General features: G+C 39.1%; 2 protein-coding genes across 2 annotated transcripts in view; one reads left to right on the top strand and one right to left on the bottom strand.

Annotated features, from left to right (window-relative positions):
- The window catches only part of LOC122816453 (uromodulin-like), a 559,619-nt gene that overhangs the window by 9,643 nt on the left and 527,763 nt on the right, over positions 1-22,213 (bottom strand). The window contains exons 14-15 of the mRNA XM_044089260.1: positions 19,952-20,105; positions 19,776-19,857 (exon numbers count right to left, since the gene is read on the bottom strand). Coding sequence (XP_043945195.1) covers positions 19,776-19,857; positions 19,952-20,105 — 236 coding nt within the window. The remainder of the gene's footprint in view (positions 1-19,775; positions 19,858-19,951; positions 20,106-22,213) is intronic.
- The window catches only part of LOC122816454 (cytochrome P450 3A9-like), a 473,820-nt gene that overhangs the window by 395,507 nt on the left and 56,100 nt on the right, over positions 1-22,213 (top strand). The window lies entirely within an intron of this gene.

Genomic DNA, 22,213 nt, shown 5'->3' with positions numbered 1-22,213 from the left:
TCTGAACTTTGGAAATCCTTCTGACTGGAATAATAGCTAGCAGAAAGAGGGCCTTACAAAAAAGATGCTTCATATCCAGTTATAATCTTGGCCCAAAGGGTGAGAGCATCAGTTTACTCACAGTAAAATATAGGTTTCTTGTTGGGGCTAGGTACCATATCAGTAGTCTCAGTAGCAATGCCCCTTTAAGAACGATTTTGAAGACAATGAAAAGGGATATTGGTCCACATGGCAATCAAAAGAAAGAAGAAGTGCAGAAAAAATGGGAGATAGAAAAGACAGACCAGGCTAGAAAGGAATATTGGTTAGCTAACAAACAGAGCAGTTACAATAACAAAGAAGAACTCATCAGATGCATTCTACAAAGTTCTGGAAAGCAACTCACTGGATGGCAAAAATAAGCTCTATCAGGTTGTAAGGCAAAGGTAAAAAGAGAAAGAAAATAGTCAGACACCCTTCATAAAGCATGCCAGCAGCAGCCTGCTCACCAGTCCGAGGACATCACAGGCAGATGGAAGGAGTACTTCCAGCAGCTTCTTAATGATGAAAACCCTACAGAAGCTGTAGTGCCCCAGGCCAAGAGAAGAGGAGGAACCTAGCATAGGAGAAGTAAGAACAGTACTAAGGAAAAGGAAATCAGAGAAAGCAGTGGGTTCAGATGAGGTCACAGCAGATATGATAATAATGCTTGGTAAGACGGGGGAGAAATGTCTCCTGAGGGCACCCATAGCAGTGTGGAGAGAAAGGCATATCCCAGATGACTGAAGAATGAGCATACTAGTGCCAGTGTTCAAGAACAAGGGGGGACAGCCACAATTGTGAGCAGTACAGAGTTATCAAACTACTGTCACATTGCATGAAAGTTCTAGAGAGGTGACTGATAAAAGAATATGCAGAGTAGAAGAAAGTAATATGGGAGATGAGCACTTTGGATTTAGATCAGGATGCAGCACCGCTGGCCTAATGTTTGCAATGAAACAGATACTTGAGAAGAAGCAAGAGATGAGAAAAGAGGACAACTGAGTATTCCTAGACTTGGAAAAAGATTATGACATGGTCCCAAGAAAGTTGATTTAGGCAGTCCTGCAGTGGTTCAAAGCCCCAGAAACACTGGTAGAATGAATGCAAATTATGTACAAGGACCGAATGTCTCATGTATGAACAGTGTTAAGCCTCACAGAAGGGTTCCCAGTGGGAGTGGGTGCACCAGGATTTAGCTCTGAGCCCCCTGCAGTTCTTACTGGTGATGGACTACATTAGCAAGCAAGTCCAGGGACAGATCAACAAAGTTGCTGTATGCAGACAATGTGGCATTACAGGCAGACTCTGAGCAAGACCTTCAGCAAAGGACAGGGAAATGGAATACAAAACTGAAGGTGCATGGGATGACACTGAGTACTGATGAGACAGTTGTAATGGCAGAAACTGTGAAGTTTAGAAGAAGATGGGAAATGAGACAGAAGGGAAAATAATGAAACAGGTTCATAACCTCAAGTATCTGGGAGGGGTGGTTGAGGAGAAGGGAAGTCGGAATGAGGAGGCCAAAGCTAGAATCAGAGGTGCTGCAGCCAACTGACACAGAGCATCAGGTGTAGCATGTGACAGAAGAATATCAAAGAAACTGAAGAGTAAGGAGTACAAGACAGTGGTGCGACCAGTACTGCTGTATGGTACAGAAACCTGGGCAGTAAAGGCAGAGCAGCTGAGGAAGCCAGAGGTGACGGAGATGAAATGCATGAGACAGGTGTTAGGATACACACCGTGGGACAGATGCAGAAATGAGAACATATCGTTCCAATTGCAGAAATGGTCAAAGAGAACAGGTTATGGTGTTCCGGGTACATGTGTAGAAAAGCAGAAGGCAATCTGGTAAAGAAGATTTGGGACAGACAGGAAGAAGGCAAGAGGAAACAGGGGCATCCAGCAAAGAGGTGGATGAATTGTGTGAAAAAAGACCTGCTGCAGTCAGGCATGATTGTCAAAGAAGGCAAAAGACTGAGTTTGAATACAGAGAGTTGATGAAAGTTGACATGACAGCCCAATCCAATGCAGAAAATAATAATAATAGGGGGTTGAAGATGATTATGAGATATATATATATATATATATATATATATATATATATATATATATATATATATATAAAATATTCCCCCCTTTCTTCTTGCCCAAATTCTTACCTGGAGGAAAGCATTAGACAAGGAAGCCATTAAGTGGATAGAGCAAAAAACAAGACCAATTCAATGGCATCCCTGCTAATATACCCCTGTCATGACTACTAACGTTTGACTGAAATGGAAGGAGCATTCCACCTCCCACTTCATGCTGGGGTGGGCAGTGTAGGATTCTTGGAAACAGTGTGTGTGCCTGATGCTGCTACAGACTCCCTGTTAATTTTAAGGACTTGTTGCCTCTGTTTCAGTGTCCCTGATGTGCTTCAGAGAAAAAGAGTTCCTGGGAACTCTCATAGTACTGCTGTGAGTTTCAGTTGAACCATATTCTCTACTGGCTCCACTGGATGCTGCTATAGGTACATACTGATGAGATCATGTCAGTGTAGGACAATTCAGTGTCCACAGCAAATAGCATAAGGTGAAATCAATAGTGCAGCATATGATATGCCAGGCACTGCTGTCCTACAAGTCACCCGAGTGGCATTCTATGTTCTCCTGTTACTCTGCATTGTATTAAGTGGATAAAGGGAGAAAGAATGAATGAATAACTGAATGAGTGAACAAATAAACACATGAACCAATATGGCAGCTGCAGCTCAAGTTCTAGTTTGACTCCTTACACCTTATCATGCTTATGTAACTTATGGGAAGGTTTTTCTCCCCCACTTTTAATTAAAATGCCCTTATATTTCAGGTGTCTTTTAAATAAAATTCAGATGAAGAGTATTCTTTTTATAGTGAAAGTTTCAAGATTCAGCTTTGGTCCTCCTTTGTGGTTATGGACAGTCATTGCCTATTTCTGTATCTGTCTGTATGCCACCGTTGAAAATAAGCTTTGTTATAATAATAACATTAAGCCTATGATGCTGTGTTTAGTTATCCAAAAGGAATGCCTCAGGGATGTAATGAGTTCTAAAGAGTTAACACAATGCATTTTTTGTAAGAACCTCTACAATCTATTCTGTTGTCAACTATGCTACTCTATCTATATGAATACTGACTATAATCATTTGAAAATGAGAACCAGAGTTATTGGAAAAAGTTTCCCACATCTGCAATTTAATGAAAATAAATATGTCCTATATTGTTAGTTAGAAAACACTTCTGATGCATCTGCCATTGTCCCTGTTGCATTCATGCTTTGTGTGTTTTGTTTACATAGTTATACAAAGAATTAGAGATGGTTTTAGCAAGTTTTCTTCAGTTCTAACTTTTGATTGTTAATGTAGCTTTCACAATTTGGACTGCATCTCCTTTAATCACTGTTAATTTTCATTCATCAGGAACAATTTAAATGTTTGATGCTGCCTTTATTTCTCTTATACAGTTTTGTTCTAATTCTGCCATCACAGATTGTTTAATGTGTTACTTCCTGGTTGTTTTATCTGTACCAGAACATATTTAGTAACAGAGTCATTAACCATATCAGAATCTGTTATTGTGCCCAGTCTTTACACATTTCATTCATTCCACTTCATCAATCCAATTTTCTAAACTTCCCATATGTTGAATTGCTAAGTGATTAGAATAAGGTCTAAAAACACCATGATTTAAATATGGTATATATATATATATATATATATATATATATATATATATATATATAGAGAGAGAGAGAGAGAGAGAAAGATTGGTCAGAAGCACAAATGAGAAGCTCAGGCTAACTTCTTTGATTGGACAGGTTTGTCAATACTAAGTAAAGTAAGTTGTTTAGTCTTACAGTTATTATAGGTTCATAGGTTCATAGGTGTATACTAGGCTAATGGCCCTGTAGCCATTACAAGCCTAGCCCATAGGATTACACTGGCATCATGCCACCCGACCTTAGTTCCCAGTGCCTCTGTCAAGAACAGCCACTGGAGTGATCCCCGGGGTGAATTTTCTAATTCCCATCTATTCATCAAGATTTCTCTTGAAGAGGGCCACTGAGGTGCTTTGCTTGACATGTATGGGAAGTCTGTTCCAAAGCATGGGCAGTCTCTGGGTTATGAACCTGTCTCTCCAGCTTGTTCTGTTGATTGTGGTAATGAGGCTAAGGTCTCTGGAGCATGTACTGTGGCGGGATTGGGATTTCTTTAGATGTAGCATTTCTAACAGAGCTGGGTCAGACATGGCTTTGTAAGTCAAGAAGAGGTTGCCTCTAAGTAGGCGATATGAGTCAGAGAATAGTTGGAATTTTTTTGAGTCTATCCAGGCATATAGGACTAGTGTTTAACACCTAAGATTCTTTTTGTGAAGTATTTTTGTGGCCTCTCCAGTTGTTGTAGGTGTCTAGTGAGGTGCAGGCTAAATGGGACATTGTACTCGATGACTGGCCTAATGATGGAAGAGTAGAGGGAGACAATGACCTCTTTCTTCCTGGATGCAAAACCCTTAGTAATGAGATATGCCACATAGAAGGACTTTCTGACCACAGTGGCAATGTGATGGTCAAAAGAGAGGTTGCTGTCAACCTGTGTTCCCAGATCTGTTATGATGCCTTCTGTGTTCAGTGGACTACCATTGATGTGGTAATTCATAGGAACTGGGTTTTTCCCAAAAAGGGGATGACGACACATTTTTTGGCATTGAGCTTAAGGCCATGGTTCTGACACCAGTCATTGGTCTCAATGAGGCCTTTCTGTAGGATATCAACATAACTTGGGGAGTCAGTTATGGCTCCCACCTTGCAATCATCTGTGACCTTTGTCTGCCAGAGTCCCTTCGTGTTGGCCTGGACTTCAGAGAAGTACATACCAAACGGGAAAGATCCCAGGACTGAACCCTGTGGGACTCATGACTGGCCAACAGTCAGCTGCTTTCACACTGGATTGTATCTGTGAGCCAGTTTGCAACCCACCTATTGATATAGGGGTTGATGCCTAGCTTAGTGAGTTTTTCTATGATTCCTGAGTGGGGAATGGTATCAAAGGCCTTAGCCAGATCAATGTAGGTTGTAGGAACCACCTTGCCTTCATTCACAGCTCTGGTGACTGACTCAAAGAAGTCAGCCAGGTTAAGCAGGCATGATCTACCCTTCACAAAATGAAACTGTTTGGGATCCAGAGTTTGAAGGTTCCCTATATCTTTGTTTATTAGGTCCATGATGATACGTTCCATAGCTTTGCATATCAGACTTGTCAGGCTAATGGGATGATAGTTCCTGGGGTCTGTAGTCGCTCCTGCTTTGTGGAGAGGGATGACTGTAGCAGTGTGCCATTCGGTAGGGACAAAGCCTGAGGTGAGGCTCTGATTGAACAGGGCACACAAGTGAGGTGCCAGTTCACTCTGTAGTTCATGTAGAACACAGCCAGGGATATTGTCAGGTCCCATAGAAGCTGTATTCTTGGCCTTGGACAGTGCTGTTTTAACCTGTGCAACAGTAATACTGGGTACCTGGCACTCTACTGGTATTGTGATTGGTCCTTTGGTGGGGGAGAGATGGGTAACGTTGGCACTGAATATGCCAGCCAGTATATTGGCAATATCTGTTGGCTTGATATAGGAGGTGCCATTGTGCAACAGCTCTGAGCAAATGTGAGTATTGCTGTGGAGATTCTTTACATAACTACAGAAGGCCTTGTGGTTGTCTTTACTATCTGCTGCAATTCTGTTTTCATAGCTAGCTTTAGAGGATTTGATGAGGGATCTCAACTTTTTGTTGATGCTGATAAGGGAGTTTATCCAGTCTTGGGACTTCACCCTGTTTCTCATCAGTTTCCTCCTTTTGTTATAGAATTTGTTTATGGCAGGGGACCACCAGATTGGCTTCCTTTTTTTGGAGGAAAGCATCTTGGTTCTATTGGGTATGGCGAGATCCATGCCTTTGTGTATGTGTTCATACAGAGCATTAGTGTAGGATCCAGCGGTCATACAGCTGTTCTCCAATTGCATGGGTGCCATGAAGTTAGCCACCTCAGTTTTTAGGAGCCCAACGTTAGCTTTGGAGAAGATTTTCATGGTGGTTACCTTTGCAGGGGGTGGGAGGGATGTGGATTTCCAAGGTGATTAGTTTGTTGTCGGATCTAACCAGGGAGGAGCTGACTATTGGTACAGAGCAACGGTCACCCATGTTAGTAATGACCAGGTCAAGGATGTTGCTACCTCTAGTGGGAGTAAGAATTAGCTGGTCCAGGGCATTGGAATTAATGAATTCCAGGAAATGTTGGGCAAGTGTATTGGTACATGAGTAGTTTTCCCAGTTAATGGAGGGGTAGTTGAAGTCACCCAGTATGAGAGTGTTAGGTTGGACCCTAATATTCTCCAGGGTCCTTAGGAACGTGGAGTGTGAGTCTTGGGTTATGGTTGGGGACCTATAGCAGGCTACAACCTGAATCGCTGTCTTACTCAATGTTAGCTGCACCTGAAGTATCTCTGATGCCTTATATTGGGCTACCAGTCTGGAGGTGTGCATATCCATCCTTTATGAATATGGAAACACCACTGCCTTTGGAGCTTTGGTCCAAGTTCTGGGGCCGAAAGGTATGGAATGAGTTATAGCCTGGTAGTGCAGGGGTGCTATCTACTGCCTTGAACCAGGTCTCTGTTACAGCACAAATGTCAATGTTCTCCATTTTAAGGAGTGATTCGAGTGAGTGCATTTTGAGATTTAGACTTCTAGCGTTGAGCAGCATGACCCTCAGATTGCATTTGTTTGTAACTGTTACAGTGGTAATTTGGTCTTTGGAACACCACCTAAAAAAGGCACTATAGGGGTGGCAAGAGCCTTGGCAGTATTTGGAAGCCCAAGGGTGACAGATGCAGGCTATCTCTGGCAAAGCATCTAGGTCTGTTAATCATTTCATCCCAGGCAGACAGATACTGAATCCCCTTAGAATGACACCAGAAACTTAGCAAATTGTTGAAATCAATCATTTTCTGCTTGTACTGTGGTATCATTCTGGGTGATGGTAGGGGGCTGCTCAAGGCTAGGGTCATACGCTTCTTGGCTACATAATCTGAGAGCTCCAGGGAGGTACATCTCAGGTCATTCACACCCACATGTACAATGACAGAGTCATATTTGTACCTGTTGTTGAGGAACCTGAGTGCGTGCGTTATGTGAAGGATCCTGGAACCTGACAGGCAGCTGACTGTTACTTTTTCCTTATTCAGCCTAGTGAGTGGGACATCAGTGTGCCTCACTATCAAGTCACCTATGACTAGTGTGTTGGGCATGCTGCTTTGCCTTAGGGCCTTTGGTTGAGTGGCACACTGCTTAGGAGAGTTATGTGTCTCTTGATTAGTGTTGTGTTGTGTTGTGGTGGTCGAGTGCATTTCTGCTTTGGAGGTCTCTGCTGTTTGTGTAGATTTTTATTGACAGCCTCTGCGAAGGTGGGTGTGTGGTTTGTGTTTTTATGGGAAGGCAGTGCTGGTGTGTGTTCTGGAGGGCTGTGTAGTCCATGTGGTGTAAGTGCTGAACTTCTCCTTGAGCTTATTATTGTTAATAAAGCCCAGTCTTTCAGTTTTTCCTGGTTAGGGGTCGCCACAGTGGAACTCCGGTCCACTAATGATTGGCAGTAGATTTTTACATGCCGAGTTGCCAGCTCTGACGCACAACCTTCAACGAAGGTATGCCCATTCACGCTTGTCTCCACACAGAAGACGCTTTAGCTGAGAATCGAACAGGACAATGTCTTACTGTGAGGCGACAATGCTACCACAGCACCACCACCGCAGTTGAGCTTATTATTGTTAATAAAGCCCAGTAATATCCATATATTCATGTTTCTTGAGTTGTAGGATTTCCACATAAATGCAATCCCCAAAGATGACGTTAAAGCAAAATGCAATTAGATTATTAATATTTATCAGGAATTCCTTGTGTGCTCAGATTGACAGAGAAAGAGACAGTAACAGTCATTGAAGTTACTACCTGACATCTCTGTTAATTTTATATGTATTATCTCTACATTTTCTTGTAATAGATTTAGAATATGATAGTAAACAGTTGTTAATACAAGTATAAACTTTTCTGCCCCTACCATTGTTTCTAACATAATTGGAAGTATTGCATGAATTTATTTGTAGAATACTTGTAATTTCATCTGACTAGATCACCATGACAATAGACATTGCAATCCCTATCAAGCATGATAGCGCTTTTGCAGTAAGTTAACAACTACACTATTCAAATTCTAGACACTAATTAAAGACATTTTCATCTCCCTGACCTATTTTATGTTGACAGATATCTTATGTTAATCATGCTGACAATGAGATTCCAAAGTCAGTATGACACAATTCTTTTATGAAGAGAGTACATGCCCTATTAAGCACAGTTCTTAAAGTTATGCCTGTCATAGGACGTATTTTATTGAGGGTGTGCATTCTTGATATTAGTCTCAGCAAGAACATTAGACAATGGAACCAACTGCTGTTTCATTTCTAGCAGAATAAAATCCTTTCATATTTACCACACACACACACACACACACACACACACACACACACACACATATATATATATATATATATATATATATATATATATATATATATATATATATAGATATATACATGGGTGATGATGAATTCATATTTCCCTATGTAACCCTATCTTGTTTTTAATTCAGTTTGTCTCATTACCTATTTGCAGCACCAGATAGATAGGACCCAGTGATTTTGTTTTTATTTAGTAAGATCAGAAATCTTAGTCTTCTAAATCACAGACTTCTTAATTACCAGGTCATGACCATCCATGATAAAACCCTGCTTGTTTATTTCTGATTTTGGTGAGCCAGTTGTATTTGCAAAAGTATTGTTAAAAAACTAGTAAGTGTTGCAGTGCATGCTTGCTGTACAGAGATTATACTTTGACATGGAAAGAGATAGCATTTTAAGTGCTTCCTAGCATGAAACCCAATCATCACAGCATTTAGGGGTGCTTGACAAAAGTTGGTTAAGCATCCATAAGCTCTGTCACAATTGTGTCTCATGCTAGGGACATTGTCAGCCAGCAAACATCAGTGGCAGAAAATAAAACAGATTTTAAAAGTTGTTAGACTTCATTCTGTCACACTTATTAACAAAAACTGTGGTAGAACAAAGTGGCTAACAGCTTTTATACAAACTGTGACTAACCCCTTCTCAATCTGTTATGTAACACTGAAAACCTTGGCTTCATGTCAGAACTATCATTACCATAACTCTGATACTTCAGCTGTTTCATAAGATTAATTATATTGGAATGTACTACTGAACTATATGACAACTAACACAATTGTGTACAACTAAAATGAATGGATTCTCACATAAAAGATTGTAATTGTAAGTTTTTATGATATATTCTGACAGGTCCACTTTGTAATTTCGAAATACTGAAATCTCGAATTTCGGTATTCCAAAATCACAAAGCGGAATATTCACATTTCCGAAACCGGCATAAGCATGAAATTCAAAATACCAAAGCACGGATATTTTGAATTTCTGCTTCCAGTGGTACAGAATGTGAATGTTTGAGCTTAATTTTGGTAAGTATGTGTGTGTAAGTAGGTTGGTTCAGGGTTTAGTGCGTGTAAGTGTGTTGTGACGGCTATGTGTGTGTTTGAGAGACTGTAAGATGTGTGTGTGTGTGAGTTTTGTTTGTGTTACTGTTTGTGCAATCTCGGAGTTAGAATATATAAGTAGGGTGGTGGGGGGCACAGCCCCCCACATGGTGGGTTCAGGGGGGCTTGCCCCCTGCTTATATGTAGCATAGATTAGTTTGTTTGATTGTGAGGGGGAGTTTTGTGTATGTTTATGTGCATACTGTATGTGCAGTGTCTGTACGGGATTTTGAATTTCGCGGTTGTGTGTTTTTCGAGTTTGTGAGTTGTGGTTGGGTTTTCGGCTTTGTGATTTCAGAATACTGAAATTTGAGATTTCAGTATTTCAAAATTACAAAGTGGACCCATTTTGACATATCTGTATGCATGAGTTCTTGTACAAAAGTATATAATTGACAAAATTATTCTGTTTGTATATATTTCTGGACCTTTCCTCCCCAGGCTTCCACTGAAAATGGACCAATATCCAGTCAGACTCTTCTGGTTAACAAATGTAAAACAAATAAATAAATACATTTTTATTTTATTTCTATTTGTTTACTGAGATAGTGCGCTGATCACTACTGACCAGTTTCTGGCTCAGCCTAGGTAAAATACAAATCATTTCACAAACAAAACAGGGAGAAAGGTAAGCAATAATAGAGCAGTTAAGATTAGTTACAGAGAAAAACTGTGTATGTGCATTATGGTAAATAAGCAGAGTGTAAAGTACAATATTTACAGTAGCTTAGTGTTTCTGCCTGCTGTCTCTCTGACAGTGCCAGAGTGTTTTATCAGCTTTCAAAGGCTTGAAAGCCAGTAAAACACTTTTACCCCCTGTATTTTTTTCTGAAACTTGTAATACACGGAGCAGGTAACGCTTCATGCATTAGTAAGAATGATTATCATGTCTCTGACCATAACCAGCTGTGTTCTCGACATGGATGCCAAGATTTGCCTCTCAAGCTTAATTCTTGAGGTGAATTTCTTGGCATCTATGTCTCAAACATTCAATGCTCTGCAGACCCCAGTAGCATAGCTAGGGTGGGCTGAAAGGGGAGAAATCCGATCGGCCATCTATCATCCCAATCACAATCTTAATGCAATACCAGTATTGCATTTGAAGTCAAGCCTGATTTCTGTAGTCCTCTGTGTGTGGTCTAACTGTAGCAAGCAGTTTGCTACAGTTTCAATGTAAAAAAAAAAATCTTTTTTTTTTTTAACTAAAATCTGAGCGCTGTAGCACTCTGCACAGGATTTAAACTGTAGCACCTGCTTCCTACATTTCTAGTAAGCAGTTTGCTACAGTTTAAAAGAAAATATATATTTTTTAAATAAATCCCATGTGCCCTCATGCTCTGTACAGGGTATAAACTGTAGCAACCGCTTGCTAAATTTGTAGCAAGCAGTTTACCACAGTTTAAATGTAAAAACAAACAAAAACGTTTTTTTTTTTCCTTTTTTTAACTAAAACCTGAGTGCTGTAGGCTATAAACTGTAACAATTTTGTAGCAGGCAGTTTGCTACAGTTTAAAAGAGAAAATTCTTGTTTTATTATTTTTTATTTTATTTATTGATTTATTTATTGTTTTACTGTAATGTAAAGAAGGATGGTTGGGGCAGGGCACAGAAACAGGACCTGAAGGGCTGGGGCATTGAGAAGGGTGTGTTTTTTGTATTTGGCCAACTGGTTGTTTTTTTGCTCTTCATTTGAAGAGTTTGTGGGTTGCACAGATTGGGTACTGTCTGCAGGACTGCAGAAAGCATCTTGCAAGTTTTGCAAAAGTCCAAACTGAGGAGGGTGAGGCACTGGTTTGTGGGACCAATACAGGGCAGCTCTCAACCAGTCAGGGACAAATCTCAACAGAATCAAGGGCACATCAAGAAATAACCAGGGACAATCAGGCACACTTTCAAAATATTAACACTATTAACTTGAGACATTGCCAAAATAAAAGAATCTGAATTAACATACATTTTCTGAAGTAAAAGAAGTGTGTAACTCTAATTATTGTCATTATTTATTAAGTACAGTTCACCACTTTTTCCCCAAAAGTCATCAGTTTTAGGAGGGATTAAGACTGACAGAGCTAAAATTTGAGTCAAAATCAGGGACAGTTAAGGGATATGTCTCTATATAAATGTACATTCCTAACACCACAGTCTTCCTTTTAAGTGTTGCATTATCTGAATACATGTTTGCTGACCTAACCCTTTTCATATACAGTGTCCACAGTGAATATGGGTGGTTATTCCTAAGGTGTCAGTGATTTGTAAGGAAAGCTAAATATTGGGCAGATTAAAATTAATCCAAGAAATAGGCTACAGCATGAGCATCATTAGTTTCATGGTAAAACAACAGTCATGCTTATTCCTGCTAAGATTATATGAATGGTTGTTTACATGGTTTCTGAGATGGGCTGATATATATAGCAGGCTGAGGCGGTGCCATAATTGTTTCAATGACAATTTTGGGAGATCCAGACAATGATATATACTGTTTGGGAGCACTGAAATATGAACACAGCAATGAGCAGTTTTATTTAGTATTAGCTTGATTAGGGACTTATCTGAGTTCTATTATAGTTTTTAAAAAGTGTGTAAAGGATGTGTATAACAAGGTTCTTTTTTTCCAATTTCCGAGCTTTCTCACTACTCTCTACGTATTACACTATTTTTACTGATATCTGCATATCCTTCAGAATCTATTCTAGCAAGATGATGGATTTATTTATTTATTTATTTATTTGCATTTATTTACCACTGGGCCAAAGAGCCTATTTTCAGTGGCGGCCCTGGGAGAAAAGCTCCACAAGTAACAAGAAAACAAGATATACATTGGGTGCATAACAACAGCATAACATGAAGCAAATGTGTTTGGTTTGAGTACATTGCAAGAGTATATATACTGCGAAGTATAACAGAGAAAACAGTTGGAGTGAGTTAATTACAGGGTTATATATAGCCAAGTGAAGCATTTTAACAGTGGTGGTGTTGATGAATTGCTAACAAAATGAGACACCACTCAACATAATCACATACAGTTTCTGAGAGATGAAACTGATTACAGAATAACACAATTTCACATACTGCATAAATATTTCTAACAGTAGATAATAGTGAGGCATACATCTGGCATTAGTAAAAATCTCTGACAGCATAAAGTAGCAAGGCATTATACCTGGAATTAAAATATATTACGTGGCAAATATTAATGTCTGCATTAAGTAGAGGCTGACTGGGATTTGAGGGAAGGAGACAAGGTGCAGGTGCAATTCCAGTTAGAAGATAAAACATTTTTTAGGAAGATTTTGAGTGTCCAGATTTTTAGTAGATCTAATGGAGAAAGGTAGGGCATTTCAAGCCTTGGCTATTGAACATGAGTATAGAAGCTGACCAGCAGAGGATTGTTTTTTGTACCAGCAAAAGGTGCTAATTCTTGGATCTTAGAGCCCTATTTGGTTGGTAGCACTGAATATCTGGATAAGAGCGGGGCAGTCTAATGGTTTGTAGATTATTTTGTGAACTGTTGTCAATTATAAGTAGGTGAGGTAGTGATGCAGTTCAAGCCAGCTGAGTAAAGAGCAGTACACTGGTGGGTAAAGTGTTTGCTATTAGAGGCAAATTTTGCTCCTTTGTTATAGCAACTTTCGAGTTTGGCTTTTAGGGAGTATGAGAGCTTGGTAAGGGTGCGCCATAAAGTAGGGAAGGTAGTAGGTAAGAGGTAGCAGGAACTTATTTAGTAGAGGGGCTAAATAAGCCTGTGTGTGTAGAGGATCCCAAGCTTTTGGTGGGTCTTGCTGATGATATGGTGTATGTGTATGTCGAATTTTAGGTGTTTATCTATGAACACTCCTAGTAGTTTTGTCTGAGTAACAACCTCAATCACTGTGTTACTTTGTAACAGTTTAGTGAACTGGGTTTTGTTAAAGGTGATAATGTCTTTGGGCATGAAGAGCATCAGTTTGATTTTGGTAGGGTTGAGGGAAAGGTGATTGTTATACATCCATGTCTCAGTAGTGGTGAATGCTGACTGAGTTTGTTGTTATAGATTAGTTATGGAATTGGAGGTGCATATTATTGTTGGGTCATCTGCATATTGGATAAGTAAGACATGATCTAAAGAGGAGTGAAAAATCTTGATAAAAATGCTGAATAACAGGGGTCCTAGTAATGAACCTTGGGGAACTCCAGTAGAGGTATTGAGATATGGGGAGAAGAAATCCTGCCATTTGACAGCCTGCTGTTTTTCAGTTAAATAACTTGAAAACCAGTTAAGAGAGGAGAGAGAAAGGCCAGTTTTAGAGAGCAGGGCCAGAAGTGGGGGGTGAGAGATGGTATCAAAAGCTTTTAAAAGGTCTAGGAATAGAGAGGAGACAAATTTGCCAGAGTCACAGGCTCTGTTGAGTGTGTCCTTGAAGGATATGAAGGCGGTTGTAGTACTGTGACCTGGTCTAAAGCCATGCTGTGTGAGAGACAAAATTTGGTTTTGAAGAAGAAAGTGTAAAATTTGAGTGTGAATGCATTTCTCCAAGAGCTTAGAGACTGGAGAGAGAATGGAAATTGGTCTGAAGTTTGAGATATCAGAATTATTTCCTCCTATTTGAAGAGGAAGAATATAAGCTTTTTTCCAGATTTTAGTAACATAACATTCTTGGATAGATCTCTTTAGAATAATGCCTATAAGGTAGGAAATGGTTTTGGCTGCTAACTTTAAGAATTGTGTAGGTAGATTGTCAGGAGCATTAGTGCAAGGTTTGAGCTTAAGAAGTAGTCTATTTAGTGTAGTGGTTGGAATGGGCCTAAAAGTAAATGTAGGCCTAGAGTGGGAGGATATGTTGGATATAGTATAACTGGATATTTTGGAAGGAGTAGCAGGGTTTGTGGAGTAACGAGATTGGGGAAAGGAAGCAGTGATGTGTGTGCTATAGCATTAATAAAGTGAGTGTTGAAGAGGGTGGCTATTTCTAGCGGAGTTTTGTAAGGGTGACGGCATGGGTTCCTCTTTGTACCTGGATTTAATAAGGATGTCATAGAATTCCAGAATTACTTTGGGTTCAATTTAAATTCATTATGAAAATTCAGGTAGTGATTTTACTTATCTGTGCTGACTAGTCTTTTTACCTGGTTTTGAAGTTGACTGAATGTCAGTAAGTTGAAGAGTTTTTGTTAGCTAACCATTGTTTCCAGCACCTTGATTTTTTAGACGAAGAGGAGCAAGATTGTTTAGAATATTAAGAAACATAGAACTGAAGTAGTCCACTGCCTCATCTAGAGGGAGAGGTTTTAGCATGCACCAGTTAATCTTTTTTAGAGTATCTATGAAGTTCACTGGGTTGAAATGAGTTAGGTTCCTTATTATTTTGTACTGGTGTGACTTTTGATATGAGGGAACAGTGCAGTGAGCAAAGACAGGAAGGTGGTCACTAAGAGTGTTAGGGAGACTACTAACTGAAGACATTTTGTTAGGGTCGTTGACTAAAATCCAATCTAAGATGGAGCCACAGCTATTGTTTTTATTAGGTCTGATTCAGGATGCAATAAGTTGAGTGAAGTTGAATAGACTGATGTTTAAAGATGGAGAGTTAGGGCGAAGATCTAGCCAGTTAATATTTATGTCACCAAGGATAATGGCTTCATTACTGATATTGCTGGAAATCCATTTGAGAATTTCCTCTAGCAAGGGTATGTTGTTACTTGAGGGTATATACAGGACTATAATACATATTATTTTTACAATTGTTCATATTTAAGAAGGAAATAAGAATTTTGGCAGTGGCAAATTGTGATTATGGGCTTATTATATGGAACTATATTGTAGTAGGAGCGGAACTAATAGTGCTCCCTTTTTGTGGGGTCTGTCAGACCTTATGGTTGCAAAACTGGGTGGAAGAAACTCAAAGTGCTTAATATATTGTTTTATCCAAGTTTCAGTAACTGCAATGATGTCAGGTTGAGTATCGGCAATCAATGCATGAAAATGAGGAATGTTATTACGTTTGCTTTGGAGGTTTAGCGTGACCATATAAGGATTTGTGGGAACTGCTGATGCTAGGTTGTGGATGGGTAATGATTGGGGGTCCAGGGGTTTGGGTGGACATCTCCACATAAAGGTAAGGTGGTTAGTCTGAAGCAGTAATGCAGAAAGTGAAGTTTCCTAAATGGTGTGGTAAAGTAGGTTTGAAATTTAGAGGTAGAATTTTGAGATATAGAGATTTGGCTCTGGTCTAGTGAGAGTATTTTTATTTTTTGAAGTAGAGAGGGATTTATTTGGTAAAGGCTGGAAGATATGTCTGAGAAATTTACAGACAACTTAGGTTGGTTACTTACAGTAGATGTGGTTTTTGAGGACTTGGAAGGTAGAGAAATATTACTGAGTGCAGTTAGATATTGAAAGGTAAGGATGAGTATAAAGAGAAATGAGAAGGGAAACGTGAGAATGCCACATGAGAGCATGGTAGCCGGGAAGTAATAGAAGAGGTAAGAAGGTAATGTAATAGAAGGAATAGGTATGGATTTAGTTAAGGAGGGTATAATTACAGGTTAATAGGTATGATAGCAAGCAGTTAGGAAAACATAACTAAAAGTTGATAGGTATAATAGCAAGATAGTAGAAACAGAATAGGGAAAGAGACTAGAATAGGATAAAGTTAAAATGAAGTGTGAGGTAAGTTTGAAAAATAGTTTATAGTGAGCAGCAGTTTGTGAGGGTTGGAGGTAGTTACTGTGTAGTATTAACCGAGTGGAGTAGTGATATTTGCTCAGAAAAAGGAAGGGAGGATAGGGGATGTGGGAGGTGAGCTGAAATAGTCACGTGATGTGTTTTGAGGAGTGGATGAAGAATGGGAATTTGACTGGTTAAGGGTAATTACTAGCTGGAGAATGTTATGATTAAGCATAGGTGTACTGGTGGTTGGTGAGATTTGAGGGCAGGGTAGGGGAGCAGACTGAGCCCGAGTGGAGCAAGGGTGAATGGAGTGGGCAAACCCAGCCCACCATAAAACACAGTATAGAAAAAGAAAATCAGAAAAACAGTAATTAAGTGGTAAGTGCCAATGTTCCCTTTATTACAGGAAAGCAAGGGCATTTAGACTTTGGATAAACTTGAAGTTTGTAGTTTACAGTTTGCAGTATCCTTATTATAAAATAATATATTTATGATGCTCTATAAGTTGAAGGGGCTGCACCAAAAAGAATAATAGGTTTGTAAAATGTTCAAATACACAGTTAAGTGAAGTTAGTGGGTTGCAACTTTATCTGATGGTCTATTTGGAAATGAGAAGTTGCAAAAAAAAAAAATACTGTCCGGTTTACTGATTGTCTGAGTGCAAGTGAGTAATTATGCAAATCAACAGTTTTAGACTGGCTCAGTAGGACAGAAGCATACCATGGGAATTGTACAAAAAGGGGAGGGGTAGCAAAATTAATTAGTTTTGACAATAAGAACTCTGTAGAACATACATTTGCTGCTTTAAATGTTTTTCCTGATGAGTGATCATAGTAGAGATATGGGACCAGTAGGGTGCCCTTGTAGTGATTCTTAATGTTTGTAAAGATCTGATTCCTTAAGTGTAACATGAATGAGACCACCAAAAGTAAACAAGCGATAGATCTTTGGAGCTTATTCTTATGTACTGTTCCAAAACTACTAAGCAGATGTTCAGCACTTGTTAAATATATAGTGGCAAGCATACTGCTCGAGGGATCATGTGGGGTACCTGGTATGACTGGTGATATTTAAAAAAATGGATAATGGAGGATGAATATTCATCACTCTTAGCTGGAGGTCTGTAGGTTCCCTAGAATAAGGTGTGACTTCATTCATTTAGGGGTTTCTGCTCTGTTAGGGTCGACTGCTGTTGCCTGCAGGATATGAGTCTTTAAAGAAGTATTATTAACAGTGGATTTTCACCTCTTATTGCTGTAGCTGGTTTATTAAATTTGTAGAGATGAACACCTTCTTTTGATAAACTGCAACAGACAGAGATCATCTTTTAGCCATAAGTCTATTATAGCTCAGATGTCTGAACTTACTATTACTAATCAGGCTTACAATTAATTCCATTTGTTGTTTAGTCTGTTTTTGTTTAGAAAACGTATTGTTAAGTCTCCTGTGTGGCTTAAAATTTTGTTAGTTGATTGTTAAGTCTTCTAATTGGCTTAAATTACTAACGTTCACTAACTGGGTTAGATGTCCAGAATTTAGAGGACTGTCTTTTGTGGCAATTCTTTTAAGTGCAATCAAATAGTATCCAATGAGAATTTTTTGAAGAACTGAAATATTTTTCAGCAATCTTGAAGCAGAAATATTTGAATATGTAGTTATCTCTAGGATATAAAGGTTCCTTTGAGTAGGGTGTGTTCTAATTAGTTTTGTAGTTAAGGTTGATTTTTTTTTTTTTACTTTAAAAGCTGGAGTTATAAAAAAGTGTGACATAGTCAAAAATATCATATCTAAACGGTTCAGACAACTGTGCATTCACTGATATGTAATTGATGGTCTGCATTGAGATCACAGTACAGTGTGGATTGGGAAATGTATCCCTTTCCTCATTATAGTGCGATCTTGGATTTGGAATATATAGTTTGCAGGGGGTGCACAGGAGGCTTGCTCCCCTAATAAAACGTGAATGCCAGTGTAGGAGTTTAACTTACGTTTGCACCTACACAGATGTCACATACGATATTCGACATAAATGTTGAATCTGCTGAATTCGTTCAACAGATTCAGCATTTATGCCTAATTAATATGTAGGAAGTCATAGGTTCCATTCGATGTTTTGTAAGTTTTTTTTTGACCATCATGGTTTTGATAGTAAACCATATATCTATCTATATATCTATATATATATATATATATATATATATATATATATATATATATATATATATATATATATATATATATATATATTATATATATATATATATATATGTAATCGTCCCATCAAACATCGAACACTTGCAATACCAAATAATGAAAGAATGATCATCTTAGATCAAATATGTAATGACTGAAAACAAAATTAAAACTCATTTTTTGGGGGGGGGTTCCACACCCCCTCCTAATTATATATACCAATGCCATGATTGCACAGCAGGAAGACAAGGGCAAATTTCCTTATCGTGTAGCACCACAATGCCATATGAAAGGCTGACAGCAAAAATTCCATTGAAAATAATGTTTACTCATATTAGCATTCACTGTTCTCATATGAGTTTAAATTTTACTTCTGAAATTTTTTGTCATACATCTTATTTTTCATTATTGGTAGCCTTGTATCATAGAATTAGTTTTGAGGGCTTTTAGAGACAGTTAAGTGTGTGTTGCAATTAGTCTGATGTAGTTCTATGGATTTGGCAGTGGAATGAAAATAGTTAATACAGCAAGTGGTATTTGTTGTTAATAAATACATATACCCAGGGGCAGTGGATTCTGTGTTTAGTTAAAATTAATAAATGCAAAGAATGCGTCAGTACTTAATGAAAGTATACATTTTAAATGAGTTCTTAAAAACAAAACTTTAAGACATTAATAGCTTCTTCATCATTGCATGCCGCATACTTTTAAAATAATTTTTCCCTATTTGGGGCTATTCATCTCATTTGCACTGTTATCCTACTGGCATTGAGATTTTTAATTGTATGACTTGCACATTAGGGCTGGGGATCATAGATGAATGCTGAGCAGGTGTGTAGGACTAATGTTTGGGAGTTCATTTCACTGGGCATCTCAAAGCTAAGAAGATAATGCGTTATGCTTTGTCTTTCAATCCTTGCACTGTTTTTTTAATGCCTGTTCCTTGATGCTCTTTTGCATTGGGCATTACCTATGAATTATGATTCATTGTGTTCTGACACATATTAAAGCATCCTACATGACACATATTCACTGGTGAAGAACATTTTTCTCTGTCTGTTTCTCTCACTCATCCTGTTTTATAATTTGTGCCAATGTTCTTATTAAGGTATAACTGAGTAGAGCACACAGTTATGACCATTGTGACGGCTACTGCATCAAGGAATATCACAGTTATTTGTGTATTTTGATTTCATCAGTAAATACATTAAAATAAATATTATTAAATCACATTACCTATGGAAGAGATGGGCCCAACTGTCAATTTTTTAGCATTGATTGTGTGCTTCATATGTGAGGACCGAAACCCCAGGCAGTCCTAAAAGAATAAGCATTGCTGATGAAACATGTTTCTAAATTTGCATATAAACAAGTTTAGTTTATTCCAGCACATATTATATAAAACTTCTTACAGGCATACATTCTCCACTACTGTTGATGCAGAGGCTAATTTCACAGTGCAGGTAAACTTGTCCCAAGTTGCTTACAACAATGTGCTGAACTGAAAACTGACTTTGCAGCCGTATCCCATTAATGACAGCTGTTGTGACATTGGCTGCTGGGCATCTGTAAAAAAGAACAAATTTTAAAAAAAATGCCATATAATGGGTCACAAAATAAAGCTAATTTTTGTTAGTCACATAACGTGCTATTTCTTTTTCTTTCTTTCATTTATTATTATATTTATCCATTCATACTTTCATTCATTTATTTTTCTGATATACTTTTAAAGAAGATTGATAAATGGCATAACTGCAATACTGAAAATGTTGAAATGTCTATTTAAAGAGCAATCCATAGCTATTGGGTTACTGTGTAATTTCTCTAGTCTATAGGAGCTATTGGAAAAAGGGAGATACAGCTGATTTATCCATACATCAGACCCTCATGAGCAACAGAGCTTCATTCCCAGACACTATACCATACCTCTGCTTTTGCCATGAGCATGGCTTATGCTATTAAAAATCTTAAAATGAATTTAAAGTACAGATGTGTACACTTACCATAAATGTAGATGCTCGAGTGTATTCACTGTTGCAGTCATCTCACTTGCGTTATCTGCCTGCAGGCAGCCCTCAGTCTGCCTGAATACCAGAGACTTAGTATTTCTGCTTTGGTTGCTGTCACTTTAGGACTGATGTCAGGGGTATAAAAACAGGCAGCCAACGCCATTACATTAGTTTTTCTTGCTCCAAATGTCAGGAGCCCCCCCAAATAGGGAGCTAAATTATAGGTTCATAGGTTTATAGGTAAGTACTAGGCTATTGGCCCTAGGGCCTATATAAGCCTAGCCAAATGGTGGTTTATGGTGGGAAAAACACCACCAGTAAAAAGTAAATACCAATAGCCCTGTAAGGGGTGAGTAATAGACATAGAGAGGAGACAGAGAGAGAGAGAGAGAGAGAGAGAGAGAGAGAGACAAGGGGGCTGGCGGGTGGGAAACCAGGACTGCAACAGTGAATACACTTGAACATCTACATTTATGGTAAGTGTACACGACTGTACTATGTTCTTCTTGTTTCACTGTTGCAGTCATTACACTTGGGTTGATTCCCAAAGCTGAAGAAAGGGTGGAGGCAGTCAAGAAGAGTTGGGGATGGCTAGTATGCCCTGCAGGACTGCTGTTGCAAAACCTGCCCTGGATATGGAAAAGATAGGCAGGTGGTAATGCTTGGTGAAGGTGTGTACAGAACTCCAGGTAGCAGCTTCCAGAATGTCCCTGGTAGGGACTCCCCAGAGGAATGCTGTAGAGGTAGAAGTTGCTCTAGTGGAATGTGTTCTGACCCCCTGAGGGGTTGGTTTCCCATGGTGTTTGTAGCAGAAATGGACACAGTGTGCTATCCATTTGGAAATTGTTTGTTTTGAAATGGCCTTGCCCTCTGCCCCAGGTGCAAAACTGACTAATAACTGGTCAGATTTCCTGAAGGGCTTAGTCCTATCAAGGTAGAATCTGAGCTATCTGTGCACGGCCAAGGAGTGCAGGATCCTTTCCCCTTTGTTTTGAGGATTAGGGAAGAAGGCTGGCAAATGGATAGATTGGTTGAGAGCCACACTGGACACCACTTTAGGCATAAAGGAAAGGTTAGTCCTGAGGGAGACCCTGTCATCATGAAAAATAATGAAGGGGTCCACGGCCATAAGTTCTTGTAACTCAGACACTCTTTTAGCTGAAGTGACGGCCAGAGGCAAGGCTATTTTCCAAGAGCGGAATTTTAACTCTGCTGACGCTGCAGGCTCAAAGGGGGGGAGCATGAGTTTTTCCAGTACAAAGTAAAGGTCCCAAGCAGGGGTAGGTGCTCTCCTTGGTGGCCTTAAGTTGTTTGCCCCTCTCAGAAACTGTGTGATGAGAGGGTGAGAGACGAGAGATGGCTCAGTGCTGTAATGAGCCAAGATGGCAGAGGCATGGATCTTAATGGAGGAGAAGGATAGGCCTTTGTGGAGTAGATCTGCTAGGTAATCCAGGATTAGAGGTAAGGAGGGCAGTGCTGTGTCCTCTCCTTTAGATTGAATCCAGGAACAATACATTTTCCACTTATCAGCATAGGATTTCCTTGTACTGGGTCTACTGGCTTAAAAAAGGACGTCCAGCACTCGCTTGCTTACACTGGTCACTGGGGGAGAATTCAAGGAATAAGCCAGGCTGCAAGATTCAGGGTTTGCAGTTGCGGATGCAA

This window comes from Protopterus annectens, chromosome 12.part0 (genome assembly GCF_019279795.1).
Source record: "Protopterus annectens isolate FY-2018-M chromosome 12.part0, PAN1.0, whole genome shotgun sequence".
Lineage (NCBI taxonomy): Eukaryota > Metazoa > Chordata > Ceratodontiformes > Protopteridae > Protopterus > Protopterus annectens.
This window is presented reverse-complemented; position numbering and strand designations above follow the sequence as displayed.